Below are 25825 nucleotides of genomic sequence, written 5' to 3'. Positions count from 1 at the left end.
GGCTTCAAGTTAACACCTCTCTAAGGGTCACAGTTTATGGAAGTTGAGACTAGAAGTAAAACAATTGCAACTTGTATTTGAACTCAAGACCTACAGGAGCTCTAGTTACCTTTCTGTTGAGGAGTATTTCCGAATTTGTCCTTTGATAAATTCAATGGTAAAAAGCTGGGGATTTTCACAGTCACATACTATTGCAAATACCTTAAAAGAAGAGATAAGGATCACATTCACAGAGCCACGTTATTTTTCTACTCCATAAACTAAGGCTATCTTATGTACATCAAAATCTTATTATTAGAGCTTCTAGTTGAAGAGTTGTTAAAAAAAGCTCGCCTCTTACCTCGCCTAACGGTTTCAAAGTTGCAATGTTATAGGTAGCTGGATCCCGTTCAACTAGGCAAGCTTCTGTAAGAGCTAGTACTCTTTTCACAGGTTCCTTAAGAAAAAGGGCATGTTAGAAAAGAGAATTTCTAGCACTTCAGAGGAACCAAGTAAGTTAGGTGTGATATCCTTACCAAGTGTCTAGGTGTTATTTTCTGAACAACGAACTCTGCTAAAGATGTTACGGATTCATCATTGCTGTATTTTCCAAAGCGAAGATTCAAGTATTGCTCAAATTCTAAGGATTCTTTCCTTATCCTCAGAGAGATGCCTATGAAGTTGCCAGCATGCTCTATTGCACTTTTGATAATTTCCTCCCTCTGCTCAGATGCAAACAGGTGCTGCAAGTTTTGACAGAAGACAAGTGAAATATGTGGCATAGCTCAAGAAATCATGGTTCCTGAGGTAATCCTCCATTATACACCTGCCTAAAAGTAGAGAATCTTCCCAGCAGCTATGCTGGGAATAAACAGTATAAAGAGAAAAGGTATTTATTACACATGAGAATGGCTATTAGTAGTACATTTTCCTTTCAAAAACATCCTAAAGGACTCCCTCCTACATATTAGCATGCCATTAAAGTAAAGGGCTGCATGACCTGCCTGTCCTTTGTCTCTCTCTCTCTCTATATATATATTTATATATATATAAAGCGCCTATCACCATATTGATAAACTCTCTTTGGAACCTCTCTGATGGTAGGAGTAAGAACAGGAGTTGGCCTGTTAGTACCTCAGCACTTCTCTTTCCAACCAATTAAAAAAAAAAAGCCACAAGACTTTACAATAAATCTGATGAGCCTGGCAGGAATGAGGAACCAGGGGAAACCACAGCGTGGCAGCCCCATGAGCTATCTGAAAGGCTGCTATCCAGCCTTGCTACACGAGCTATCTGAAAGGCTGCTATCCAGCCTTGCTAGGTAAGGTTAACTCAGCTCTAAAGGATGTCATATCTTGACAGTTTTATGCCAGAGAAAAGCATGCCACAGTGCAAGAGCAAGGGAAACACTAGAGAAGTTACTCATTGTTTGTTTGTAGTGACTGAAGCAGCTATGTTTAAGTTAGCAATTGTGAATATCTGAAGGCCAATTTAAGCTGCTTGCAATGTAGCACACAGAAACCCTTTTAAATTTTTTAAACCTACATTGCACTGCAAACATTTCCCAAAGTTGCTGAATATCAGATCAAAACCTAGAAAGACAGCATGACTACTGATTGATTAATCTATTTCTGAATAGTATCTCTGCATTGATTACATTAGTAATAACTGCCTACCATTTCCATAGTTTTGTGAACTGTCAATAAATCCAATGTCCACGTTCATTTGTTTGCTACACAGTGTATTTTACAGTTTGTAGTTTTACATGCAATTAGAAAAAGCACACTGTTCTCAAATATATTAACTAGTTTCTCATTAGTATGAGAAAGAGGATTTAAAGCCTGCCTGCAAGCCAAGCATCCACAGCTGCATCCTAAAGGTGCACATACTTTACGCTCAAATTATGCGTAAGCTTCATTAGTGAGTATGCAGCTATAAACATCCCAACACCGTTCAAAGATATTTTAATACTTACCAATCTACTAAATCCTCCATAGAGGATACAGAAGCCTCCCTGATAGCCAGCAATATCAACAAAGCCTTCAATGTTTCTATAGTCATAGGAGCACAGGACTTTATTTGTTGCAGGATCAATTTGGTCCACACCTCCAGGAGTCACTTCTAGAATCACAGGTTTCCTCGTATCACTCCAGTGATGTTTGTAACAGTTGTACCTCTGCAGTGAGAGCTACTTTTAGACATCATGCACATGCCTTTACTACACAGCAATTGTTTTCCAATCTAGTAGGCAGCATGGGTGTAAAGTTCAAGAAGTCATATCACTTCCCTCAGTGCTCTGATCTATATTGGTAACACTATGAATCAAAGGAAAGTAGCTACCTACTGGCAAGGAAGTCACGATACTCAACACTTAAACAACACACTTTGAAGAGAAGATAGCAATTAAAAGACAGTGACTCCAAGAAGCAAGTTTCTCTTACTCCAGAAAGTAGTCTCGTCACAGACTATGTGCATCTGTGGTTAGATATAAGCAAATATCTATTGCACAAGATGCTGTTACTCAGCAAGTTAAGATTGATTGAAGGAAACCTTATCGCTTTAGTGCAAGCTTTTCATATTCTGCAGCCATACTCCATAACAAATGCAGACATACTAAAGCCAGCAAAATTAAGGTCCTTTGTGAACTCAGTAAGACAAAAAGAACCTCCATATTCCAGCAATGTTACTCTGATCATCACTGAGGACTTACTGTGCAATGCAAGTTACTTTAAGTGATATCTTCTGTATCTTGTACTTGTAAAAACAAGTACAAGGTCCAGCTCTGTGTACTGCCTTGCTTATTACCACATTACTGAGATTCATTAAATGGCAGTCTTGTCTTTAATCTAACCTAAAGAAATCCTCCCAGGAAACAATATTTCCAGGCCAAGCATTCAGGATGTTATGCAGAAAACTACTTGGACTTAGAAAGTAAAATGCTGGAAATTGTAAAAATTGAATACTGAATCATAGCTTATGTTTCTCTTTCTTTCCTCCAAGTAAGAGCTCTTATGTGGCAAAGCTCTTTATTACAGGAATAATATTCATTACACGTACCAGCAAGAAGCTAAGGGCAAGTGAGGAGAACTCAAATATTCTACCATTCAAGGGATTCTTCTTGCTTTTGAAGAAATTCTGAATTTTCTCAAAGAGAATTCAGATCCAAATTTAGAAGAGTTAAAGTGGCACACATAGCACTACTCAAGACATAACTTAGAAGAACACTGTAGAAGTCTTTAGATCATTTCATTAAATAGCACATGATCCAGACAAGGCAGATACTTACCCGTCCTGTGATTTTTCCTTCTGAGAAGTCTGTCCTGAACCTCTGTTTAAAAAAAAAAAAATCATGAATGAATGCAAATATCATAGCCAATCCATAAAGAAAGTCTAAATATAAGGTAGCACTCTTTTGAGTGACTTGAACTAAGCCTCACCATTCCACTGGTTTAATGCATCCAATATTTGTAGCTTTACTTAATACTTGAGAATCACACACACTAGTTGCTGCAGCAGACACTAGATCAAAAGTACATCAACACGACAGCTCAAAAGACAACTTGCTTCTCTACTTTTTAATATAAGGAAAGAAAGCATAGTAAACTGCTACAAGTCATAGTGATAATCAAGTACTTACTGCTTGTCTGAAGACAAAAAAAACTTACTAGCGCCTCTGTAAGGAGTTCTGTTCTGTGCTCTGTGGAAAACTTCAGAGTTTCAGACTTTTTTCCACTTCCTTTGCGAAAAGTTAGACTGAATTCTGTTCCTTGTCCTTTTCCAACAGGAGAAATACTACAGATATCTCCATAAGGCCACTAGACAATTGAAAGTAATTAGGTTAAAATTAGTCATTTTAAAGCTACATCTCTACTCAAAACCCCTTAACACCTATAATAACCAAGTAAGTTGCCGTAATGAGACAAGAGCTGGCATGCTGCACAACAACTGTAGATTCCTATTTGATACTCTACAAAGTAAGTAAATGTCCTGACTCCCTTGAGGGACCAAGCCTTACAGTGATCAACCTTACCCCAGTTCATTCAGAACAGCACATCCAAAAGCAAGCTATTACTTACCACCTAACAAAGACAAATTGCCTAAATGTACAAAAACTGTTGGTTATTTGTAGATTCAGTGAAGGGAACAACAGTCTTCTGTTATGCTTGTTTTTGTAGAAGCTGTGTATCTTCTGGTACTACTCAGATCTTGGCATTCTGTCTTCAGAAGCTACCTAGTCTGACTTTATTCACTCTGAATAATGAATAGAAGCCAGAAATCAATTCTGAATAGCCACGTTCAAAAAGGGTATTTACCTGATTTGTAACTTCTAGAGTGTTGGGATTGTATGTGGTGATGGCATGGGTTCCGACTGAGAAGACTCTCTTATACCTAGAATATAGAAGAGTGTGTTAGTTTCCCCAGAAATTGCATGAAAGTCCTGTCAAAGTGCAGAAATTAGATTAAGATACTATACAGAAGTCATTGTTAGGAAATAGAATTTTCTTTGTTAAATTGTTAGTTCAGTTAACCCTTATAATATGCTAAGATACTCTGTTCTATATATCTATAAAGGGGATATCCAAGTTAAACACTACTAAACGTATTTCCTTATTCATATTTTCTCCTACGTTATTAGAATCTTTGCAACCTGCAATGGAAGGTGCTACCAACACAGATCAGAATAAATAGGAACTGATTAGGATAGTTAGGAAGGGACCTTCAAAATCATCAGGTCCAACTGCCTGACCTCTTCAGGGCTAACCAGAAGTTAAAGCATGTTCTTGAGAGCATTGTCCAAATGCATCTTGAACACTGACAGGCGTGGTACATCAAGCACCTTGCTAGAAAGCCTGCTCAAGTGTTTGACCACCCTCACGAAAAAGACATTTTTCCTCATGTCCAGTCTGAACCTGAACAGCTTTGTGGCATTCCCACACATCACATCCTCAGTTGGCAGGGAGAAACAACCAGCACTTTTCTCCTTACTTCTCTTCAGCACAAATTCTAAACAAAAATACAAATACCAAAAAAAAAAACCAACACACAACAACACAGATGATAAAGAGAATTCCTGCAAATACTTTAAAGCTTCTGTTTTAAACTGTCTCAGACTAAAGTTGTAGCATGAAATAATCCAGTTTACATACCTGCTCACAACACTGTAACAAATCAGTGCTACTATGGCCAAACATATTTTTCTCCACCTTGAGGAAAACTAAAACTATTCTCTGACTCTGATCACTGCAGCTATAGCTGTAGATGCAGCTAGTCACTGTACATCAGTGTACAAGCACATTAATGATTTACCGTCATAGTGCATAAAGAACAGCTGTAGCAAGATAGTCATTTGCGTTTCAGGCACATCAGAAACAAGAAGCATGAGCTAAAGCCAAGTAGTTTATATATATATATATAACACAAAAAGGAAGCTTTACTATGATTTCATTCCCTAGACATGATCTGCACAGTATCCTGAACCAACTCTTTACATAAAGACTACTTTCAGAATTCTGAAACAAAGTTTTGCAATGTAAGTAATCATAATTTGAAACAGATTATTACTAATGTTTTACTGATTGTACAAATTTATTTTAGGGAAGCTCTGTCTGGAAGTAGTCCTATGGAAAAAGCCAAGCCAAAACAGAGCCAGAGCCAATTCCAGCAACTGTTCTCTGGCCAAAGAAACAGGACCTGAGCACAGATGCCTTTCTTGAACCCGAACCAAGTAAGAATCCTTTGGCTAGCTGTCCACATTAAAACTGAATCAAAGTAGCTATTTTAGTTCTTGGTAAACTGAGGTTTACCAGGAAGAGAGTAGGATCAATGAAACAGCTGACTAACTACTCTGGATCTGTGCCATACTAGACACTGCATTGAGGAGCAGATCCTTTCTTCTCTTTTTCCCAGTGTTCTTGTGCTACACAGTCAGTCCCCTCTTCTCTCTCACTTGCCAGGTCAGTAGCACAAGCCATCACTTCTGCATAAGATTAGACTAAGGATTTCCACTAGGGCTGCAAATAAAGCAATAGGTTGCACGACCTTCAGATAAATTACTGCAGTTACAGAAGGAGTAGCTCTGAAGATCGGTTAATTGACCTACCCTTGCTTTTCTCATACTAGCAAGGTCAAGAGTATCTGTTTGACACAGTCGATTTCACAAACCTCATTCCCTACCATTTTCAACATTTTTTTTTTTTCAAATAAATTGGTGAGTTCAGATCACTGCTGGCCCAAAGAAGTTTATCTAGCAATTCAAGTAAGTGCTTATTTTGTTTAAAGCTCAGAAATCCTGCAATATTGAACAGCCACCTTAAAGATTTGGTCTATTTGAAAAACCCACTTGTTTTCCCATGTAGTTGAATTTTCCTTATTTAAGATGTTATGATATCATTTAAGAAGCAGGTCAAGAGAAGTCCTAGAGATGAAGCAGAACATTTGAAGTTACCCTGGCTAATAATTCCACTATATTCAGTCTGTCAACGAATGCTCCAGTTCTTCAAATACAATAAAATCCTCTGAATAAACTCACTGCTCCTGCTTTTGTTGCACAATTTAGGTTTTCTGTCTCTTACAGGATTTGCAAATAAAGCTTGTTTATGCTCTTCTTAAAAACTTATCACAAGCAATAAAGCGCTGTTTAAGGTTTTATTTGCTCACTTAAACTGAAGTGCTTCACAGTGTTTTGTGGCGGAAGACAGATCTGAGGTGATCACACATCTGAAGACCAGCTAACAAACATGACAGCTTCTTCCTTCCCTCGCCACCCCCTCAGGCTCATGCCTTTATTTCAAGATAGAGGAAGCATATTTACTATCCAGCATTCCTGGATAGTAACACACCATGTTCACACCATGTGCTGTGACAAACACTGGACAGAAGCAGATTTGTCCATTTATCATTTCCTTCCTCTCCCTAGAGAAATTCAGAAGAGCCAATTCTTGTTGCCTGAACAGAGGCAACTTAGAAGTCAGTTCCTACATAAAGCTCTTGACCAGACCTTCACCTATAAATATTAATATAGAGAAATATCGGGTATTTATACCTCCAGGCTTTGAAGATTTCATCATTAATTCCCTCTAACTACTCTGCAGCGCAGCCTAAAGCGAGACTGTTTTACGAATAAGATTTTGAAGCAAATATCCTTTCTTCCTATTAACTATTGCCTATTCGCTACTTTCATAGAAGCACTGTTAAAGTCAGAAGTTGTATTTATCTAACACAGGTTCATCCTGATTGATAAGCTATTTCATACTACTAACAACAGATCAACTCAAGCATCATCATCTGTACTTCTAGAAAATATTCTAACTGCCATGCAAACAGCCCCCATTCAAAGTGCCAAATCCTGTGAATGCTCAGTGACTCAGGCCAATTTAACACTTACATATTAAGTTACTGCTTTCTTTCTTTTCCATGTTATCAATGGACGACACTATATAGAGCAAAGTACTTCTCAAAGATTAGTTATATGGATTGCGGGACAGAAGATGTTAACATTGTCAGAACTGTGTGATTTACATAATCAGAACAGTAGTATTCCATTTCTGGAACTATGAAGAGTGGATTAAAGTATTCAAATACAAGCTTCTACTGCAACAAGCAGCAACTACTCTCTAGATAATGCTTCCCCTTTCATTATGTGTAAGAAAAAAGAGGCCAGTGAGTTTTGTTCCTTATGAGAACACTACCAAGGGTTGAGATCATCTTACTGTAACTTCAATAGCTTGCATCATGTAGGAGCAGGATCTTTAATGGAAGGCACTGAGCAAGAGCCATAATTTGAGCACTGCGTATTTGACTTCCACTAAATGGCTCAATTTGTATGCATGCCAAGTTTACAGATATGCACAGAAACTTCATGGGAAAAGACCAGATATTTTCTGTTGCAGGGATAAAAAGATTAAGAGGGAGAAATTCTAACATTCTACCCCAACACAATGTTTTGTTGTTACTAAAGGAGACAGTTTATTCCCTTATTCCCACAGGAATCCAAAGCGTGTGGATCTTCGGTACAACTTGATTTACACATGTACCAGAATTATAGCATGGTAAATGTAAGTACTTATTACAAATCGCTCTCAAGAATCTGTCTTGAAAGAAGAAAGATTTCACCCTGAGAGAGCTCTTCAGTCCACTGTGAACTCTGAACTATCCAGGACTTCAGTTTTTGCTCAGAAAGGTAGAATGCTCTGATTAGGTGCTGAAGCCATTTCATGATTCTTCAAAGCTCAATTGAGAAAGATTTGCAGCTGCCACTCTGCAATCCCATCCTTCTTCCCAATATTCCTGCTCTTTCTTAGGAAGAATTCAGTAAGTATTATCATTAGAAGCTATGCCCTGGTTTCAGGTGGGAGAGCGCTAGTTTTCTACACAGTAGCTGGTATAGTGCTGTGTTTTGGATTTAGGATGAAAATAACATTGATAATACACCAGGGTTTTGTTTGTTGCTGAACAGTGCTTACACTGAGTCAAGGACTGTTCTGCTTCTCATGCTGCCCGGCCAGCAAGTATGCTCAGAGCATACAAAAACCTGGGATGGGACAGAACCAGGACAGCTGACCCAAATTGACCAAAGGGATATCTATCCCATACCATACGACACCATGCTCAACAATAAAACTGAAGGGAGTCAGCCAGGGGCGCTGCCATTGCCTGGGCTTTGTCTGGCTGGCAGTAAACAGTTGCATTCTGTATCACTTTTTCTTCTTCCCCTTGCTTATTAAACTGTCTTATTAAACCAATGATTTCTCACACCTTTATCTTTGTTGATTCTCTCCCTCATCCTGCTGGTGGGGAAGGAACAAGCAAATGACTGTGTGGTGTCTAGCTACCTGCTGGGTGAAACCCACAAGAATTCAAAAAACCCAGTTTCAACTATCTGGCCAAACAGATTCAGACATCATCTCTCAGGTATCAGAGCAAAACAGAACTTGTTCTTTCGAGATGCAGACAATATATCTTCTTCGGCTGGTGTTCAAGTAACAAGCAGAAAATCCCAATGTTCTGAAGATCTACTATGCACACAAGAAGGATGGTGGCCAAGGATACCAAAGAAATTCCTCTGCAGCTTCATAAAGTATGCTTAACAACTGACTCTAAACATAGTATAACAGCAACCAGATGAGACCTTAATGGACAGTTTTATTAAGAGGTTCCTTAGCTTTTGTAGACAGAAGCACCACTGAAGGTTCATTTTTAGATCTAAAAGACCCCCAACAGGGATGAAGTGTATTTCTAACAACAGAAGTCTTCGAATATTCTCAGTTAGCAGTTTAACAGATAATCTATTACACAACATGTTAAGTATTACACTGAAGTGTGGGAACATGTGCAAAGGCAGGCTGAGACTCACTGTTTAAAATCCAGATTGATTCTACTGAGATACAGCCAGTTCAGAGTAACAGAAGCCTCTAGTTCAGTTTTCATCTATGAATGCAGGAACTACACAGATAAATCCAATAATGAAGGAGAAATATCACACACAACATTAGAGAAAAAAAAAAAAAAAAAAAAAACATTAAATTACTTACTTTCCCCTCCATGAATGTTTTGTTGTGTAGAAACAAGCAAGATCTCTGTTTTCTCTAATTATATTCATTTTGTGCAAAGACCTAGAAACAAGAAAGACATCCTGTTTATGCTCATGATTTTCATTTACAACCAAAGTTCACTAGTCACCAACATTCTTTAAGACACTCAAGTTGCTGCTCTGCCAATTCCACAAGGATATTAAGAATGCTTGTTAGCAAACAATACGTCATTTAAGTGCTTGATGAGTTGAACAGGGATTACTTCCCCTCAATTTTGTTATACCAGTTACTTTTTAAACAGCATAAGGGCACAAGAACTTGCTCCCCATCATTTGCTACCTTATTACAATAACACAACTTTTCCTGCATGTTTGAATACTCAGACTCAAGCACATTTTAGGCCATCTCCAGAACACTCAATTCCTGTCAGTTCTTTAACACCAAGATCATTCCAGTAGAGTACCTTACATCTGTGTAACTGAACTAAGCCAGATTTCTATTGCCCTTTTTTAAACAGTAAGGAGAAATTTGGAAAAAAAAACAACAGTATTTTTCAGTCTGAAATGGAATTTGAAGTTGAGAAACTTATTAGCCAAGCAGTGTGATTAAAGAGCCAATTACCCTTTCTGTACTGTAAAAGTTTAAGCAATTCCACCACTAACATCTTGACATGCTTATTTCACACATGAATGCCTACTCCCTAAACACACAGGAATTTAATGAAATTTGCCCACAACTGCTCAAATGTATCGTTACTTTAGCAGCTACTAAACACCTTCTTCTATGATTGTAACTCCTGCACGCCATGTACTTGGGAAGTCAGGCTTCCTTTTACTTCACTTTGCTTTTATTACACATGCAAAGCACTTCAGAGAGAAATCGTTACTCTCAGTTTACTGCTACAGCATTAGTTTTATTTTTGAACATGTCAAAACACGATTCCCTGCTCAATTGGTCTGACTGGTACTACTATAGCAGCATCCTCAAAACATCACACTATAGAAAAAGGCAAGAATTCACATCTGTTACTTGCCTGAAGCAATGCTGAGGTAACTCAATCCCAGTCACAGCACTCCAGTAAATAAAGTTAGACTACAAACCCAGCTACCTTTCTGCACTCAAATAATTCTCCTTGCTCAGCAAAAGAAAGCTTCCTCATTTTGAGATGGCTGACCTGTAACATTAGGTCATTGCTAATTTCTACTCTCTACAACTTTAGGCTGTTTGCTTTCTGAGCAAAGAATGCAGCGGTTACGTAGTCATGAACGTGAAGAATGGATAGCCTGACTGAAATGAGAGAATTCCTTCCCTCAGGCGAAGAATCAGCACCATCACCACCACCTAGCGAAGAGAACTTGTGGTATTGCCCCTGGGAAGAGACAAAAGCAGCATTTACATATTTCAGTGATTCAATCCAAGTCAAGTTCTCCAGAGTTAATATCCAATTGACCTATAGAAAGCTAAATTCTCTAAACACCACTTTTCAAAGAGAAGCTTCAGGAGAAGTTAAGATGTTCAGCAGCACTGATCCTGTTTAAGAACTATACTGTATTATTTCTTTTCATGAACAGCATCAAAACAGTACACTTAGTCCAAACTACACAGAGCTAGCTGTAGTGTCATCCTTTAGACGCAGCACTTGGGTTTTTATTGTTAGCTTTCAGAAGGAAGTGCCAGACAAGCTTCATACCTCCCTTTTTAACCTGTTTTCTTGACACTGACTAGTGTATCAACAAGTAGAATATAAACTTAAAACTCCACTAAGCATGGGGTTGTAAATTCTATTTATCTGCAAACTCCACCGTTTTCCCAGCACCAGCCTACTTGAACCAGCTCTGTTGTCTCCCAGACCTGAACTCCACCTGCTGTACAGTAAAGAGAGGTGTTACCACACTTGCAGAATAAACATCTAGTTTTTATATTCCTCTGAGAAAAACTTGTGAGTTCCTACCAGCAGCTTCTATTCATTCTGACACCAGCACCTAACTAGACTCAGGATACTGATACATAAAGTATTGTACATGTAGTGGAAGTGAGAAATCCACCTGACCTTTTTTTTTTAAAGGCTTTGGGGTTTACTCACTGTGCTACTGGACAGCAATTGGAGCCTTTTTTCCTACTCAGAGGACTAGCAGAAAAGCAAAATATGCCACGATTTAGTGCACAAGAATTAATTGATACATTTTCCTGCTGTTTAACAGAGAACAAGGCTAACAACAGCCTAGTGTTCTGAGCTGCTGTGTTAAAGTTCAGCAGTTATTTTGCAGTTGTCTATGGTTCCACAGTAAGGGCAAGATTAATGTCAGCCTTTTATATGCAAGAAACAGAGAAGTTACCTCCCTTTACTCAGACGGTGATTTTAGTACTTGAAATAGCACAACCATTACCTTTGCAAAGCACATCAGGTTTTTATTAATCAAGATTAGCCATATTGACAGCCTAAGTGATAGAAACCTGCTTATGCATTTTAAATCACCCAATGAAAAATATTCTTATTGTTATCTTTACCTCTTCCTCCTGCATCTAAGATAATCCCATTTTTTGTCAAGTCAGTCAACTTTCTAAAGTTAAATGCTACATTTCACTTTAAACAGCATCCAAGACAGTAAGTCGCCAATTTTAATTATTTAGTGCCTGGGGCATCCAATAATAGAAAAATCAAAAATTCAGAAGTTGTTCTGAGCATACTGTAGCACAGCTATTGGATATACTATACACATATTTCTCAATTTAATATGCTTAATTCAGTTCTATTTCTACTAGACTAAAGGCAACAATAACTTTGAAACCAGTATTTTAAGAACATGTTTCATCTGTTTGAGGGAGAGAGCAGGTTGAACATGGAATATAGCCAAAACAACCTGAGGTTCCTGCAGGCAAAATATAATCCATGACTTGGAACTTCATTTTTGAGCCTAGCAAATTCATTCCCCCAATACCTGATTAGCCAAAAAGCTAATTACAATACATAATACAGAAGTTCAGCAATATTTTTTCTTTCTGGTTCTTTTAGTACTGTAAGTAGCAGTGGAACAGCTTTTGGGGAAGAGTTGAAACTGCATCTTCATGTTCTGCATGTACCACAAATAGCAACCCTTAAAATTAAAGAGACTGAACTGCTGCCAGGACACCCCTGCCTCTGAGTTTAAGCTACATGAATAGGTGCATTACACAAGCTGTGTTCAACTTGCATGTACTTTTCACTTCTTCAGTATTTCACATCCTTCAGACAGAATTACCATCTGGGAAACCAGAGTCTATTTCAGGAAACGAGACGAGTCAATCTCAAACAAATACTTTCAGAGTTAGAAATGAAGCTGCAACTTTGCGGGCATCAAAGCGATAGGCATGGCTGTAATTACTTGAACTAAGGGATACTGAAGCATGAAGTCAGGAGTTTCACTGTGGGTTCAAAGGTTAGTACAGAATTCAACTGGCTTTATTCCTGGCTACATTATTCCTACGCTATTTGAAAACTTCCATTTCCCTCCTAAATGAAGGTTTAAGCAATGCTAAGGTAGCACTGCAGGTCCCCAAACAAGATTATTCTATTACACCATCGTGCTTGGAGGTAGAAGCGTTGATAAGATTATACATAAAGCTGAAGTGTGACTTTCCTGAGAGAGAGAGGAGACATACTAAGAGGATAAAAAACAGGGACCAATTGGACAGAAGCAAAAGCAAGGCACTGCTAGAGAGCGAGGTTCTGTCTATCTGTGGTTCTCCATAGACAGCTTTTAGCTAAAAGTTCCACAATCAAATTCCTGTCATTTACACATCTACTGAAGATTTTGAAGGCATTACTTAAGCAGTTCTTCTGCGCTGAAATGTTTTAGCTGTCTAGGTTTAATCTACCTCTTTCACTGCTATGTTGGCTAACTGGCAGTTTCACTTTCAGCCAGATTCTTGAAGAAACATTAAACTCTTCCCTATCAAGACTCAGCTCTTAAAGTACTACAGCATAATTCGCTTCAGAAACCGAGATCTGATCATCTCTTGCACAGGGACTCACAGTCCTTCTTGCAAGATAAGAAGGACATGAGACCCACACAAATCCTTAAAAGATAATTAGCACAGACTGCCACAGTCCCAGCAGCATCACTGCCTTCGCTAATCCTGGATGCAAGCAGGCTGAGAATGCCAGCCGTGCTACTACCAGAGACAACAGCAGTGATACTAGTGGCCATCCACCAGCTGACTGCTCCCACTCCCTTGGGGAGGATAAGCAGATTATTCCACACGTTTTCTCTTTTCTGTCCACACTGGCTTTCTGATGAATCAATGAACCAACCTGATCCAGTAGCCAAACAGGTTGAGAACAAGCATTTACTCTGATGGATTTTTAAAAAGTGTTCCTTTCAGTCACAGTTTAGCCACCTTGCCACATTTCTTCAGAATACAGTTCTATGTTAAGTATTAGTAGTAACGCAGGATAATCATGAAGTTTTTTTTTTTTTTTTTTTTTTTTTTGAGAACACTCTTTTCAGAAGCAAACTGAAAAGTGGAACAGTTGAATATTCTACACATCAGAACAGTTGAATGCTAGCTGAAGAATTATTTTATTGGGTCAGTAAGCTTCACTTACTGAGCTCTAAACACAGGTTAAAAGAAAAGTTACTAGCTCAGTCTCAAACAGATCTGACCTTTAAAACCAGTCTCTAGCATACCGCTTGAAACCTACAAATGCAGTGATTCAGTCCCTCAGGACAACTAAGAGTTTGGAAACCATGATGAATACCACATGACACCCAGAGGAGCAAGTAATACATATGAAATCATTTTAGAAATTTATTCCAGCAAGGCTAAAATGCAAGGTAAAGTTCCTGGAAAGTCTACGCAACATGGGGACAGATACTCAGCTCTGAGTCTCCAAGCACTCAGAAATTTGTTTCAAGTGGAAGAACTGCCAGTAATAGCCAGAAATTACTAATCCCTTTCCATTAAGTGTTCTGGCACTTGACAGTCTGTATCAGTCAGGAACTGGACCAAGATGCAGATCTATAAAATGAAGCTGGCTAGAGCCGAGCACTGTTTTTATATCTGTAACACTGGGCTTGTTACTGTGAACTAAGTCACAGCAACTCCTACCTCAGTTCAAAGATGAAACTAGCACTCCCTTGGACAGCCTTCCTTCTTCTCTACAAGTCTCCCTATGATCAAGTAGCCTAAGGAGGCAGCTTCTAATCAGCCAGAAGCAAAAGTTCTTTGAAATCAAAGCTTTAAGTTCTAAAACACTGAATATTTTCTGAAATGCAGTATTTCTTAATCAGCACAAACTAATAGGAAACAAAGCAACTGTCTACTCAAATTTTATCTTCTCAGACACTCCCACCAATCCAATTTGTAACAACCTGTTAGAGGAAAAGGAAAAATATGCTTCAGATGACCTTTAGTTCAAAAGCAGCTACAGAGCAGAGAGTAACTGCATTCACAGGAAGACTCCAAATAAACTTATCTGCCTGTGTTTTCCCAAGAAGCATGCTCAAACATTTCCACAGCTCGACATCACGAAGCTGAAAACAAACCAAAACCAAAACAAAACCTGGCACTGCAGCACTAAGACAACATCTTCCCAGCGCAGAGCTCGCCCCCCAGCGCAGGGACAGCTATGGAGGCGCGCAGCACCTGACAGGAGAACCTGCCCTGAAAGCTGCAGACAGAAAGCCATCTAGTATAACTACTTGTTCCAAATTTCAGAAAGGAGCAAGTAAATGAAAAGCAAGCAAGGGAAGCAATTCAAAAGCCCTCGGAAGAAAAAATAAGAACGTGAAGAGCAGATTTTCCAAGACAAACATTTAATTCTGTTCATGCTCTTCAGGCATACTATTACCGCTCCAAAGATAAACAAATCTCATTTCTGTAAAAGCAAGCCTCCTCCGGATCTCTCCCACTCTTCGTAAATTATTTTCCAGAGCATTTCACAACGGTGATATTTCGATCCGAGGCCAGGAAATGAAAGAGAAGGGCTGGCTTCTTAATGGCCACACCAGCGCTCGTCCAAGCAAGAGGACACACCTGCCCCGCGGCTACAGAAGCTGCGGTAGGACCAGAGGAACAGTGCAACGCCAGGCAGGCTGAGGCTAGAGGGACACTCAGCCTCTCTCCTCCTGCTTAAAGGCACGGGAAGAGAAGGGCTCGGGAGCGAGTACCCCCGTACCTCACGGCGGAACCAGCCATGCTCGCCCCTCACCTCACGGGGGGCAAGGGGGCTTCACCTGCCCCTCCCCCCCTCCCCACACAGCCCCAACGGCCCCGCCCGGGGCTGGGGAAGGAGGGAGGGCGGCGGCCGCCGCCGCCTCCTCCTCGTCGTCCTCCCGTCCCCCACCGCTGGGATTTACCTGGCCGGGGGGCCTGCGCTGCCCGGGCCTGCCCCCACCAGCACCGCGCTTGACAGCGATAAGGGTGAAGGGCCGCCGAGCGGAGCCCTCGCCCTCGCCCTGCCCCGGCAACCGCTCCGCCCCGCTCAGAGCCTGGCTCTGGAGGCCGCCATCTTAGCTCCGGCTACGAGACCGCCCTCTCGGCGCAGCCGCCGTCAGGCCGGGGCCCGTCACGGGACGCGGTCAGCTGATGGAGCCCGCGCCCGCTCCTCCTCCTCCTCCCTCCGCCGCCTCGCCCCTGCTCCGTCCTTCCCCGCCCCGGGCTCCCGGCCCTGCCCTGCCCTGCCCCTGCCCGGCCGGGAGCAGCGGGGAGGCACCGCCCAGGCGCTGAGGGGAGGCGGCTTTCCCAAGTGCCCGGCTCCTGGGGCTCCAAGAGCCCGGTAGGTGGGGCTGTTGTTCCCGCTTTCACAGAATCACAGAATCGTCCAGGTTGGAAGAAACCTCCAATATCACCGAGTCCAATCTCTGACTAACACCAACAAGTCCTCCACTAAACCGTACCACTAAGCACGTCCTCATTATCAGGCACATGGGAGAAGCAAACGCCCTCAGTTCCAGCCTCCATCGCTGCCCGTGGGGGCAGAAGTGGTGCAGCCAGCGCTCCCTGGCTTCTGCTGGCTTTTCTTTTTCCCTGTAGCAAGACGCTCTGCCTCATAACACACTTTTTGCAACTGCACATCCCTACGTTTTTCTGTATGTTTGTCCAAGTGTTGGACCCCTTTGCCTCCGTGCTCAGCTTGATGGCACTTTAGAAGCCCTCTAAGGCAGCAGCTGTGGGATGCTGTTGGCTTCCAGTGCAAAGAAATGGGGTGCTCCTCACTGAAGTCATCTTAGAAAGTATCTAGCCCATCCATCCTGCTTCGCATATTGCTTCTCAGCATTCTGAGAGGGATTTGCCTTCTCCTTCTCTACCCCAGAGCTCACAGGTAGCCAAGTCACGTTAAGCAATTTGTTGTACATACTAGCTTTGCTTCTACTAGGAAGCCAAGCAGCACACAGAGAGAGGAAAGCAGAGAGAGTACCACCATTCCCCTGCACTTCTTATTTTGCTGTTAGAGGCCCCAACTTGATAAGCAAGCAAGCCAGCCCACACATACCCCTTCCCTGCACCTGTTTTTGGAGGTTTTTTTAAGGCCTGGTTCTGCTGCCAGCTGGGTAAGGCTTCAAGAGCTCAAGGTGCCAGAGACTGGAGCATCTTCTCCCTTCTCCAATAAGAAGTGCTCTGGGAGTAAGAGTGCTGTTGACTTACCTTTCTTGTGGGAGATGAACCCATTTTATTTGACTGCTGCAACCAGCCAGTGCTTCTCCCTCAGCTTTTCTGGGAAGGTTGAGGAGGCCAGCAACTCTTTTCATTGATTCCAAGTGTTCAGCCCTTTGAAAAGTTGTGAGCTTAACTTTTAGTCTGATTTCTGTTTGCTTGAGCATGGCTTGGATTCCTTCTGCTGAACTCTGGCTCCAAAGCTCTTCCTTGTGCCTTGTTTTAAAACAAGAAATGAGATTTCCGGAACCACACCTCCAACATGAAAGCAAGAACTCGATGACACTGTCAATGGTGACACTTAGGGTACAAAATGCTGCAAGTTTTCAGCACTGCGTGGTGCCCAGGTGGGAGAAGCACTCTGCAGAGCCATCCTCTGGCAGCTGCAGGTTGGTCCATGCTGGCTGTGGTGTGGGGAGTCCTGCTGTGTCAGGATCCCAGCGATGAAAGTTGCGGTAAGTGCCGAATCCTGGTATTTATTTTATATAATTTTAAGTCTTAGGAGCCTGTTCTTCTCCTGTTATAGGAAGAGCACATTGATCTAATGCCTCTCACAATGAACACTGGCCACCTGTGCTAGAGCAGAGTGTATCTCGTGTGGATGTGGTCGGGTAAAGTCTTGGTGTGTACGTGCAAGCCAGTGTCTGCTCTGGGAGGAGAAGGCTGCTGTCAGACCTTGTTGTGGGACTGCAGTTTCCTTGTTAGAGACTCCTGGGGCTCTTCTGCTAATAGGAAATGGCGACACGAAGTACGGAGGAGGCGGAGAAACCGCTCCAGTGGGGTAATGTATGCCATAGGGGAGCAGGACCTGACTGGATTAGATGAGGGTTGTTGCAGACCTCCTCAGATGGCTCTCATGATGTGGGAGCCCTCCGTGCTCCACCTCTCATGAGGTAGGGTGAGTGGCTATGGGGGGTGGGTGAGAAGAGCTCAGCACCAGGTTGGTGTTTGGTCCGTGGAGCTATTTTGGGCTCCTGCTGGCAACAGGGGCTCCGAGCTTCACCCTGGTGCCTTGGTTGAGTAGGGTCGGAAGTGGAGCAATGGCCTTGTAAACAGCTTTAAACAAACATTGTATTTATGGCTCTGCCTTGCAGTTGAGAGGCTTGTGCAGTGGAGGAATCGCTCAGATAGACTTCTTTGCAGGAGAAATGTAGTGTGCACCTATGCTTTCCCTTTTTTGTTTCTCAAGTTGCTTTCAGTCCAAAGGCAATTCCTGAAGTGAAGCAGTTGTTGCTGATTTCCTCAGAAGATGTTAGGTTGCTCCCGAGGGTGCAGTCGACCTGGGCTGGAGCCCTTGAAGCATGGAATGGTGGTTGTGCCAGAGGCCATGGGGGAGCAAAGTGATTTCCAGGTGTGAGAGCTAAGCCCTGGGTGTGGGTTGGAGTGGGTGGTCGCCATGGTTTCCATGTGAGGCCATGGTAATTTCCTTGTTGGTTCTTATGTTTCACTTTTTTCCCTTTTTTTTTTTTCTTTTTTTTTTTCCTCTTATTTTTAATTTAGGTTTGGCTTTGGGGGGTGGTGAGGAATTTTCTTTTTTCTTTCTCTCTCTTTTTTATTTTTTTTTTTCTATTTCTCTTGTGGGCTTTTTCTTTTCTTTTTCTTCCCTTGACGCTTTTTTTTTTTTTCTGATGGGTTTTCTAGTTTCATTGTTGGGATATTTTTTAGTGGAGTTTGGGGTTTCATTGCTGGGGTTTTTCTTTTTTCTTTTTTTTTTTTTTTCCCTTGGTGGGTTTGGCTGTTGGGTTTCTTTGTTAGGTAGTCCCAATTTATTAATGTTTTGTTGTTGTTGTTGTTGTTGTTTTAGTTTTTGGTGTTTGGTGGTGTCTTTTCTGTAGGGTTTTCTCCAAGATTTTTTGTGATTTTTCTTTGTATTTTGGAGTTTGGTAGTGTCTATCGTGTAGAGTTTTCTTTACGTTTTTCTGTTTTAATTTGGCATTGTTATATTTGGCTTTTGGTGGAGGGTTTTCTGTAGTTACTGGATTTTTGGGGTGTTTATGGTGGCTTTTCTCAAGGTATTGTTTTCCAAGCTTTTTTTTTTTTTTTTTTTTTTTTTTTTTTTTTTTAAGTAGTGGGTTTTTGTACTGGGTTTTCTAGTGCACTGGTGGTCGGTTTTCTTTCGGGTTTTCCATAAATTCTTCCCTCGAACTATGCATTCGAATTTTGTGTGTTTCGTGGTGGTTTTTCAGTAGGGTTTTCTGTAAGCTCTTCTGTTGAAGTTTGCAGTGCACTTGGGGAGTTTGGTGGTAGCTTTTTTGTACGTTATTCTCTGAGTTTTTCCCTTGGATTTTTCCACGGGATTATTGGGGTTTGGTTGTGCCTTTTCTTTAGGGTGTTTTTTTTTTTTTTTTTTTTTTTTTTTGTCAGTTTTTCTGTTTAATTTTTGCAGTGGGTTTGGTGGCTTTTTTTTTTTGGTGGCTTTTCTGTAGCCCTTCCCAAAGTTTGTCCCGTTTAAATTCCAATGGATCTGGGGGGAGGGGGAGGATTATTGGTGGGTTTTCTGGGAGGTTTTCAGTCAGTTATTCCCTTTAATTTCTCATTGGATTTTTTTGTTTGGTGGTGGCTTTTCTGTAGGTTTTCCCAAATTTTTTCTTTGGAATTTCTGATGGCCTTTTGGGATTTAATGTTGGGTTTTCTGTCAGTTTTTCTGTTGGGCTTAGCATTGGATATTTTGTGTTTGGTGGTGGCTTTTCTGTACGGTTTTCTCCCGGTTTCTCCGTTTGATTTTGCAGTGGAATTTGGGGGACTGGAGGTGGCTTTTCTCTAGGGCTTTCCTCATGTTGTTCCCTTTGAAATTGTGTTGGATATTTGGGGGGTTATTCATGGGTTCAAGGTTTTGGTTTTGACTCAAGCAGAACAGAAATAATCTCTAAATCTTGAAAGGTGTTTCAATGGACACGGGTTGCTACTTATGCTCCTGTTCTCATGCTGAATATAGCAACGAACTGCAAGCTTCTAACAGCGTTATTTGCCAAGTGTGTAAAATTAGCATACAGGGCTGAAGTGTGTTTGGCAGTGGTCTTTCTGACATGGGATTAAATCCATGGGCTGGCATCTGATGGGTAAATTTTGCTGTACATGTGCATCAGTTTTGTTTTCAGGGAAAGGTTAGTTGGTCTCTGGAGTCTGTCCTAGAAACGTAGTGCACGTCTGTGAATCTTAAGTAACCATTGATTGAAAATTTTTGGTTCATGTGGAGCAATTGGACAATGTACTGCCTCTGTCAATTTGTTTCTATCTCTGGAAAGCTGTGAAAAAATTACACTTGTACATTCCATCAGCTTCATCATCTTCATGCTGTGTTGCTTTGTTCTATTTCCAATAGAAATGTAGTGATGTTTTGTGAACCATTGGAGTTGGAGATTAAGGATCTGATCTTCAGACAGCAGGGGTCTGACTGCATTTTAATGCTCATTTTACTTGAGGTAGACAACTGTTTTCCCAAGTCTGGCAATTTCCAGTTAGAGAGACTCCAAATAAACAAGTTTGCGGGTTATGTAGGAACTAGGCTTCTGTGTGTGCTTTAATCACAGGTATCACTTTAATCACTGGGTAACTGGCTAAATGTCACAATCCATTGCTTAACACAAAAAAATAACACAAAATCCTAATGTAGTGTGTGTCATGCAAAGTATTAATTGAGATTGGATAATGGGGATTCTATTCTCCTTTATTTTTGTATGCTTTGAGATGATTAACCTTATTTCTTGGTCTGCAACTTCTTTTGTTTCAAGGTCAACTTTCACTGAGTGTTAAAGCTTTATCAAAGCTTGTGTTTGAGCTTGTTTATGGCTGGTAAATTCTGCGCCCATGCCTGATTATCCTCTGCTTAGCCCTGCAGAATTACTTTGAAGGGCCAAACAGGTGAGATGACATTATGTCAGAGCAGTATGAACAGTAGTGGGGATTAATCTAGGAGCCGTGCCCACATATGCAATGCAAGCAGGTCCTCAGAAATGAACAAGAATGGGGTTTTCCTGGCAGTAGCCGTGTAGTGTTGCTTCCTCCCAGGAGCAAGAAACACCTTCTCAGTATTTCTTCTGCTTTCCATCACTGATGAAGAGGACAAAGCAAATAAGTTTGGAAAGTTACTGCCCTCTTTTCCCCAGAGGAGAGTGTTGGGGTTTGTCGAGAGGGAGGATTTGAGAAACTTCCTTCCCCTGTTAGTGAAAAGAAAGCTTTGGCATCTGCTTAGTGGTGGCACCCAATTACTCCAGGGCTTGGTTCATCAAGGGGTTTGTTTTGAAAAAAAAACAGAAGGCAGGAGGATGATGACTTTATAGCCATGCTCCAAGTCAAGTGCGATGATGGTGTGGCCAATCAGCCCCTCTTCTCTTCCAGCTGTGATGGGTAAACCCAAGAGCAGCACCTCAGAGCGCAGACCAAGGCTCAGGCTTAAGACTCAGGACAAACACCAGCAATGATGGGCACGGAAATGGGGTGTTGTAGGCTACCATTCTTTTTCTCCTGTGGCACTCCGCTTGCTTCTGATGGAGGACCGGCTACCAAGTTAATCAGCAGTTGTATGTGAAATGCTGACAGCCGTGTATGGGTCTGCTCCCTGGAGCTGTGCCGCTTACGTGGAGTTACTGTGCTCCAGGTGCTGCTGAAACAAATTTCACTGTGTTATGAAGCAGCCACACTCTGAGAAGGTTGATAGAGATGTCCCCTTTTACAGAATCTTGCCTCAGTTTTGTCTTTCTACTTAAGAGTAGCCACTGTATAGCCCGGGCCTATCTGGAATATCATTTTCCAGCTTCTCTGCCAATGTAAAGGCTACTTCTGTTTGAATATGATATGGAATAGCTTTTTTGGCAAACTGAAGTATCTGGGGGTGGATGAATCATCTAATTTACCTGAGAAACACGTTGTATTGTAGGATACATCTCCTTTCTCAAAATGTGGCCGTTCAGAAATCTAAAGAGAAGGGAGTAATTCTGCTTTACTCTCTCCCTGTGGTTACAAATGACTTCTCAAGAACCTGAGTCTCCCTTCTCTGGTTTTATAACCTGATCCTGAAGTATGGTGAGGAAATATACTCCCATTCTTACAGAGGCTATTCTAGTTTATATTACACAAATAAATGTCCTTTGGGCAAAAGCAAGAATGACTTGTGTCCTCATAGCTGAGCCTATGGTAAGGACCTATCAAGTTCTTTTTTTTGTTTTTGTTTCTGTGAATGTGCAATATTTACCTCAATGCAATTTGTATACATGAATATGAAAATTTCTTGGTGAAACGTGGAAGGGCTAAAGAATAATATAAAGTAAAATATATATAAAAAGTGTGAGGGAATTGGAGTTGGTGAAACACACAAAACATGGAAACAATATTTGAAAGTACTTTTTTGGATAAGGTAAAAAATTGCCTTCTAATCTTGTTTTTATTGGAGAGCTTTGCAAATAAACTGAAGATGAGAGCATGATTTTTGGTAATGCCTTGTTTTTCACACCTCCCATCATTAATTCAGAATACTGAGCTGAAATTAGTATGTTTCTTTTTAGCAGGTAATTGATAGGCTCTTGCCTTGATAGGAGACTATAAAGTTTTGAACACTGGATTGTGTTTATATTTGCAATTAATTAGCATACAAATGCACTTGCATACTATATTAGAAGACTCACAGTATGGTCTCCAAAATCAGCCTTAAACATGGAAGACCTCCAGAATTAAACTATGCATTAGAAGTGCTCTTTGCAAATGTGTTACAAAATAATCTAAAATTACAATAATAAATACCGTCTTTTTGCGTCCTTAAGGACACAGGATAGACAGTGCTTGTTTTGGAGAGATTAATTTCACTTCAATATAGTTGCCTAACAATTAGGTATGTAGCTGAAACCAGAAGTCTAATTATCCTCTAAAGTCTAAAGATAAATAGAAGAAGCTATGGATGGTTATTTTTCCTGCTCGTCTCAGAAGACTGTCTTGGGATGCAGTGAATCCCCTCTGGAGGTCCATGCATCTCTTCAGTGAGAACAGAGTCTACACGACTACATTAAAGTGGGTCTTTTACAAAACTATATTTAGGTGAGGTATATCCTGCCCTTGAGCAGGAACTGAACTGTTCAGTGTTGTATTGCTGCCTGGGTGTTCAGTATCCAGTGCTGGTCTTTATTGCCATGTCGGTAGCATCCTTTTCAAACCCACCTCTGAAGACGGAATTATTAATTTTCTCTGACCTTTTCTACAGCAATTGTCAGTATGTCAGCTGGGTGCTTCACAAAAATGACTTACTCTTATAGCCACCTTGGCAGATAAGGAGATACTATTACCTCTATTTTATAGGCAACCTTTACTTTGGCATTTCCTTGGATTTTAAATATCTGACTTTGCAACTTCAATAATGTACCTTTAATTTAGATTCCTTATGCAACTTAAAAACAAAAATCACAATAAACAAAAAGGCAGCATGTGGTATTTCATTGACATAACAACCTGGTGATAGGTTATCTGTCAGATAACCTCTCTTCAGTTTGCAATTCCATTCCAGAGGATCCCAACCTGGCAGGGAAAACTTCTTAGAAACTGCTGCTTATTGCAAGGATCTGTTTCAGGGCTATTGTCGGTTTGGAAGAAGTATCCTGACTCCTAGTGTTCACAGTCAGCTTTGATTGCAGCTGCCCCTGAAGTTCTAAGTAGGAATACCTCTGATTTTTGTTCAGTTTTATCCAGTTTTTCTGCCCGTAAGCAGCAGACTTCAGGATATAGGTAGCTTTCTAGTAAGGAAAAGACTTCAGTACCGATAGCAAAGTTAGGAGCACAGATCTGATGCTGAACTTCTTTCCTAGGTCTCATGGAGAAGTCTTGAAGAACAGAAGTGAAGGGAGTTGTTCAGCAGCCACCCCCAACTGCCTTGCTAATTTAGGGAGATTTACCGTGCTGCAACTTTGGTTGGCCCAGGAAGGCACAAATTAAGCATCTGTTAAGCTATACAGGAATGACTTTACACATAAATGGCCTTCAGAAAGCATTGCAGCCATAACTGGACCTTTTCCCTTTTCTGTAAATTTTGCAAATACTTTGCAAAGTGGGTAACTTTAATAACAAAGACTTAATGTTATAGCTTGCTTCTAGAGTGCTCCCAGATGCATTCCTGAAACAGATGCTGGAATGGAAGCATGGCACTTAGATAGGGGTTCCTTCTGCATGAAGGTGCTCTCAGCTTTAGGGGGGTCATTCTGGTTAAATTAAGGAAGTTAAAACCTTTAAAAATGCTCTAAAGATCTATTATTCTAATGGATAACAAGTAGTTAGGGTATCCAACTATTTTCCTTCCCCAATGGACAGTCTTGTTCTAACCCCCCTATGAGCTTCTCAGACATATTCTATGACATATTCTAACCCCCATTTCAGTGAAAGTATTTTTTTTTTTTTTCCTTTTTTCTTTTTAAATATACTGGAAAACAGTAGGATCTTCCTCCAGTTTTAAGTCTAGTCCAAAATTTCTCAAACACTCATTGTGGAAGTTATTCAGTGTGGAGAAATTGATCCTTGTCAATGGAAGCCATAAAAAAAAGAAAAGAGGGTCTTCTAATAGGAGATACGGGGCAAATGTCATGTCAGACAGTGCCTGCACTCGCACTGATTGTTCACTAAGTATACTGTGTTACGTAAAAAGTGAGTTTTCCAGTGCCCATATGGCACATATTACCATTTTTTTTTTCAGAATTCTCTCAATGTAAAACAATCAAATAAAGAAACCCACAGAAATCATCACCACATTAAAGAACAGGCTTACTTTGACTATATTTTTGTTTCCATAATGAAGTTGTCATTGTATTGGGTTGCACTGAAAAGCTCTCATGAGAACTCTTGCTATGGTCAGGATTTTATCCTTGGGACAAATCACAGAGTACATACTTGAAAATGGCTTTCTAAATACCATTTCTTGTCATTCTAAGCAAGAGAGAAAGTAATGTGGGAGACCTTCTTTGTAGGGGAAAAGTTTGCTATCTATTTTGTATTTTTTTGCATACAACTGTTAACTTGATTTGGGTTATACACTTTGCAGTCCTACAATGAAGAAAATATTTTCTTCCAAGATATGAATTTGGAACACCTCAGAGTGTTTGGGAGGAGAGGTTGTACCTAAGCATTTTTTCCGTGTTAGAGGCAAATTTCTGGTTCTCTCTGTTGTAGAAACTAAATGTGAAAGACTTTAAGTATCTTTGAAGTAAATGTAAAATTCTTAAAATCTAACAGTGTTTTAGCTTCTCCTTTCTGCTCCATTAGTAAGATATTTACTTTCATTATCCAGTATCTTTAATTCAGTATCTTTAACACTCAGAATAGGCATTGTTTTTCATCTGCATCTGTCACTGAGATACTTGCCTTTTGGACAAATACAAGTTATTTAATTGCCAGTCTGAAATGTGCACAGATGTGATGTGATGTGATGCTTGAGGGGTAACAGAAAATGTTGGCTATTCTTAAAGTGGGTGGAGGTGCACCATGTACAGAAAGGAGGTTATTGCTGCTGAGACGGATATGCTGGTGAGCAGAATACCAATGAAAATACCTCTGTACTACTGTGCTCTGATGAACTCTGATGTCTAGAAAGTATAAACAGAATTTTCTATGTGGAATTCCTGTATTTTTAAGAACTTCAAATGAAAGCATCCCAACTGTCATTAGGCAGTAAAAGTAGCCTGTCTCCCCAAAGAGTCCTTGTACACCTGAGG

The 25825-nt window shown here is 40.7% G+C and overlaps 1 protein-coding gene and 1 long non-coding RNA gene across 6 annotated transcripts in view; one reads left to right on the top strand and one right to left on the bottom strand.

Annotated features, from left to right (window-relative positions):
- The window catches only part of DNAJC13 (DnaJ heat shock protein family (Hsp40) member C13), a 54531-nt gene extending 38480 nt beyond the window's left edge, over window positions 1-16051 (bottom strand). For 2 of the 5 annotated variants that reach the window (XR_004748082.1, XM_035317019.1), the window contains exons 1-8: window positions 9510-9590; window positions 4293-4368; window positions 3645-3794; window positions 3266-3307; window positions 1955-2155; window positions 516-722; window positions 341-436; window positions 110-201 (exon numbers count right to left, since the gene is read on the bottom strand). Coding sequence is in view for 4 of the 5 variants with exons in the window: in XM_035317019.1 (XP_035172910.1) it covers window positions 110-201; window positions 341-436; window positions 516-722; window positions 1955-2155; window positions 3266-3307; window positions 3645-3794; window positions 4293-4368; window positions 9510-9577 (932 nt within the window). In the remaining variant the exon portion in view is untranslated. Of the gene's footprint in view, window positions 1-109; window positions 202-340; window positions 437-515; window positions 723-1954; window positions 2156-3265; window positions 3308-3644; window positions 3795-4292; window positions 4369-9509; window positions 9591-15524; window positions 15559-15699; window positions 15721-15847 lie in introns of those variants that run through there. The other 3 variants (XM_035317016.1, XM_035317017.1, XM_035317018.1) reach the window with 3 other exon arrangements.
- On the top strand, window positions 2242-15531 carry LOC118161593. Its single transcript, XR_004748097.1, has 3 exons — window positions 2242-2252; window positions 14922-14927; window positions 15263-15531. It is a non-coding gene; the product is annotated as an uncharacterized LOC118161593 (long non-coding RNA).
- Window positions 16052-25825: the final 9774 nt, after the last annotated feature.

This window comes from Oxyura jamaicensis, chromosome 2 (genome assembly GCF_011077185.1).
Source record: "Oxyura jamaicensis isolate SHBP4307 breed ruddy duck chromosome 2, BPBGC_Ojam_1.0, whole genome shotgun sequence".
In the NCBI taxonomy this organism is placed as follows: domain Eukaryota; kingdom Metazoa; phylum Chordata; class Aves; order Anseriformes; family Anatidae; genus Oxyura; species Oxyura jamaicensis.
The sequence above is the reverse complement of the archived record's forward strand: the minus strand, read 5'-3'. Positions and strand labels throughout refer to the sequence as shown.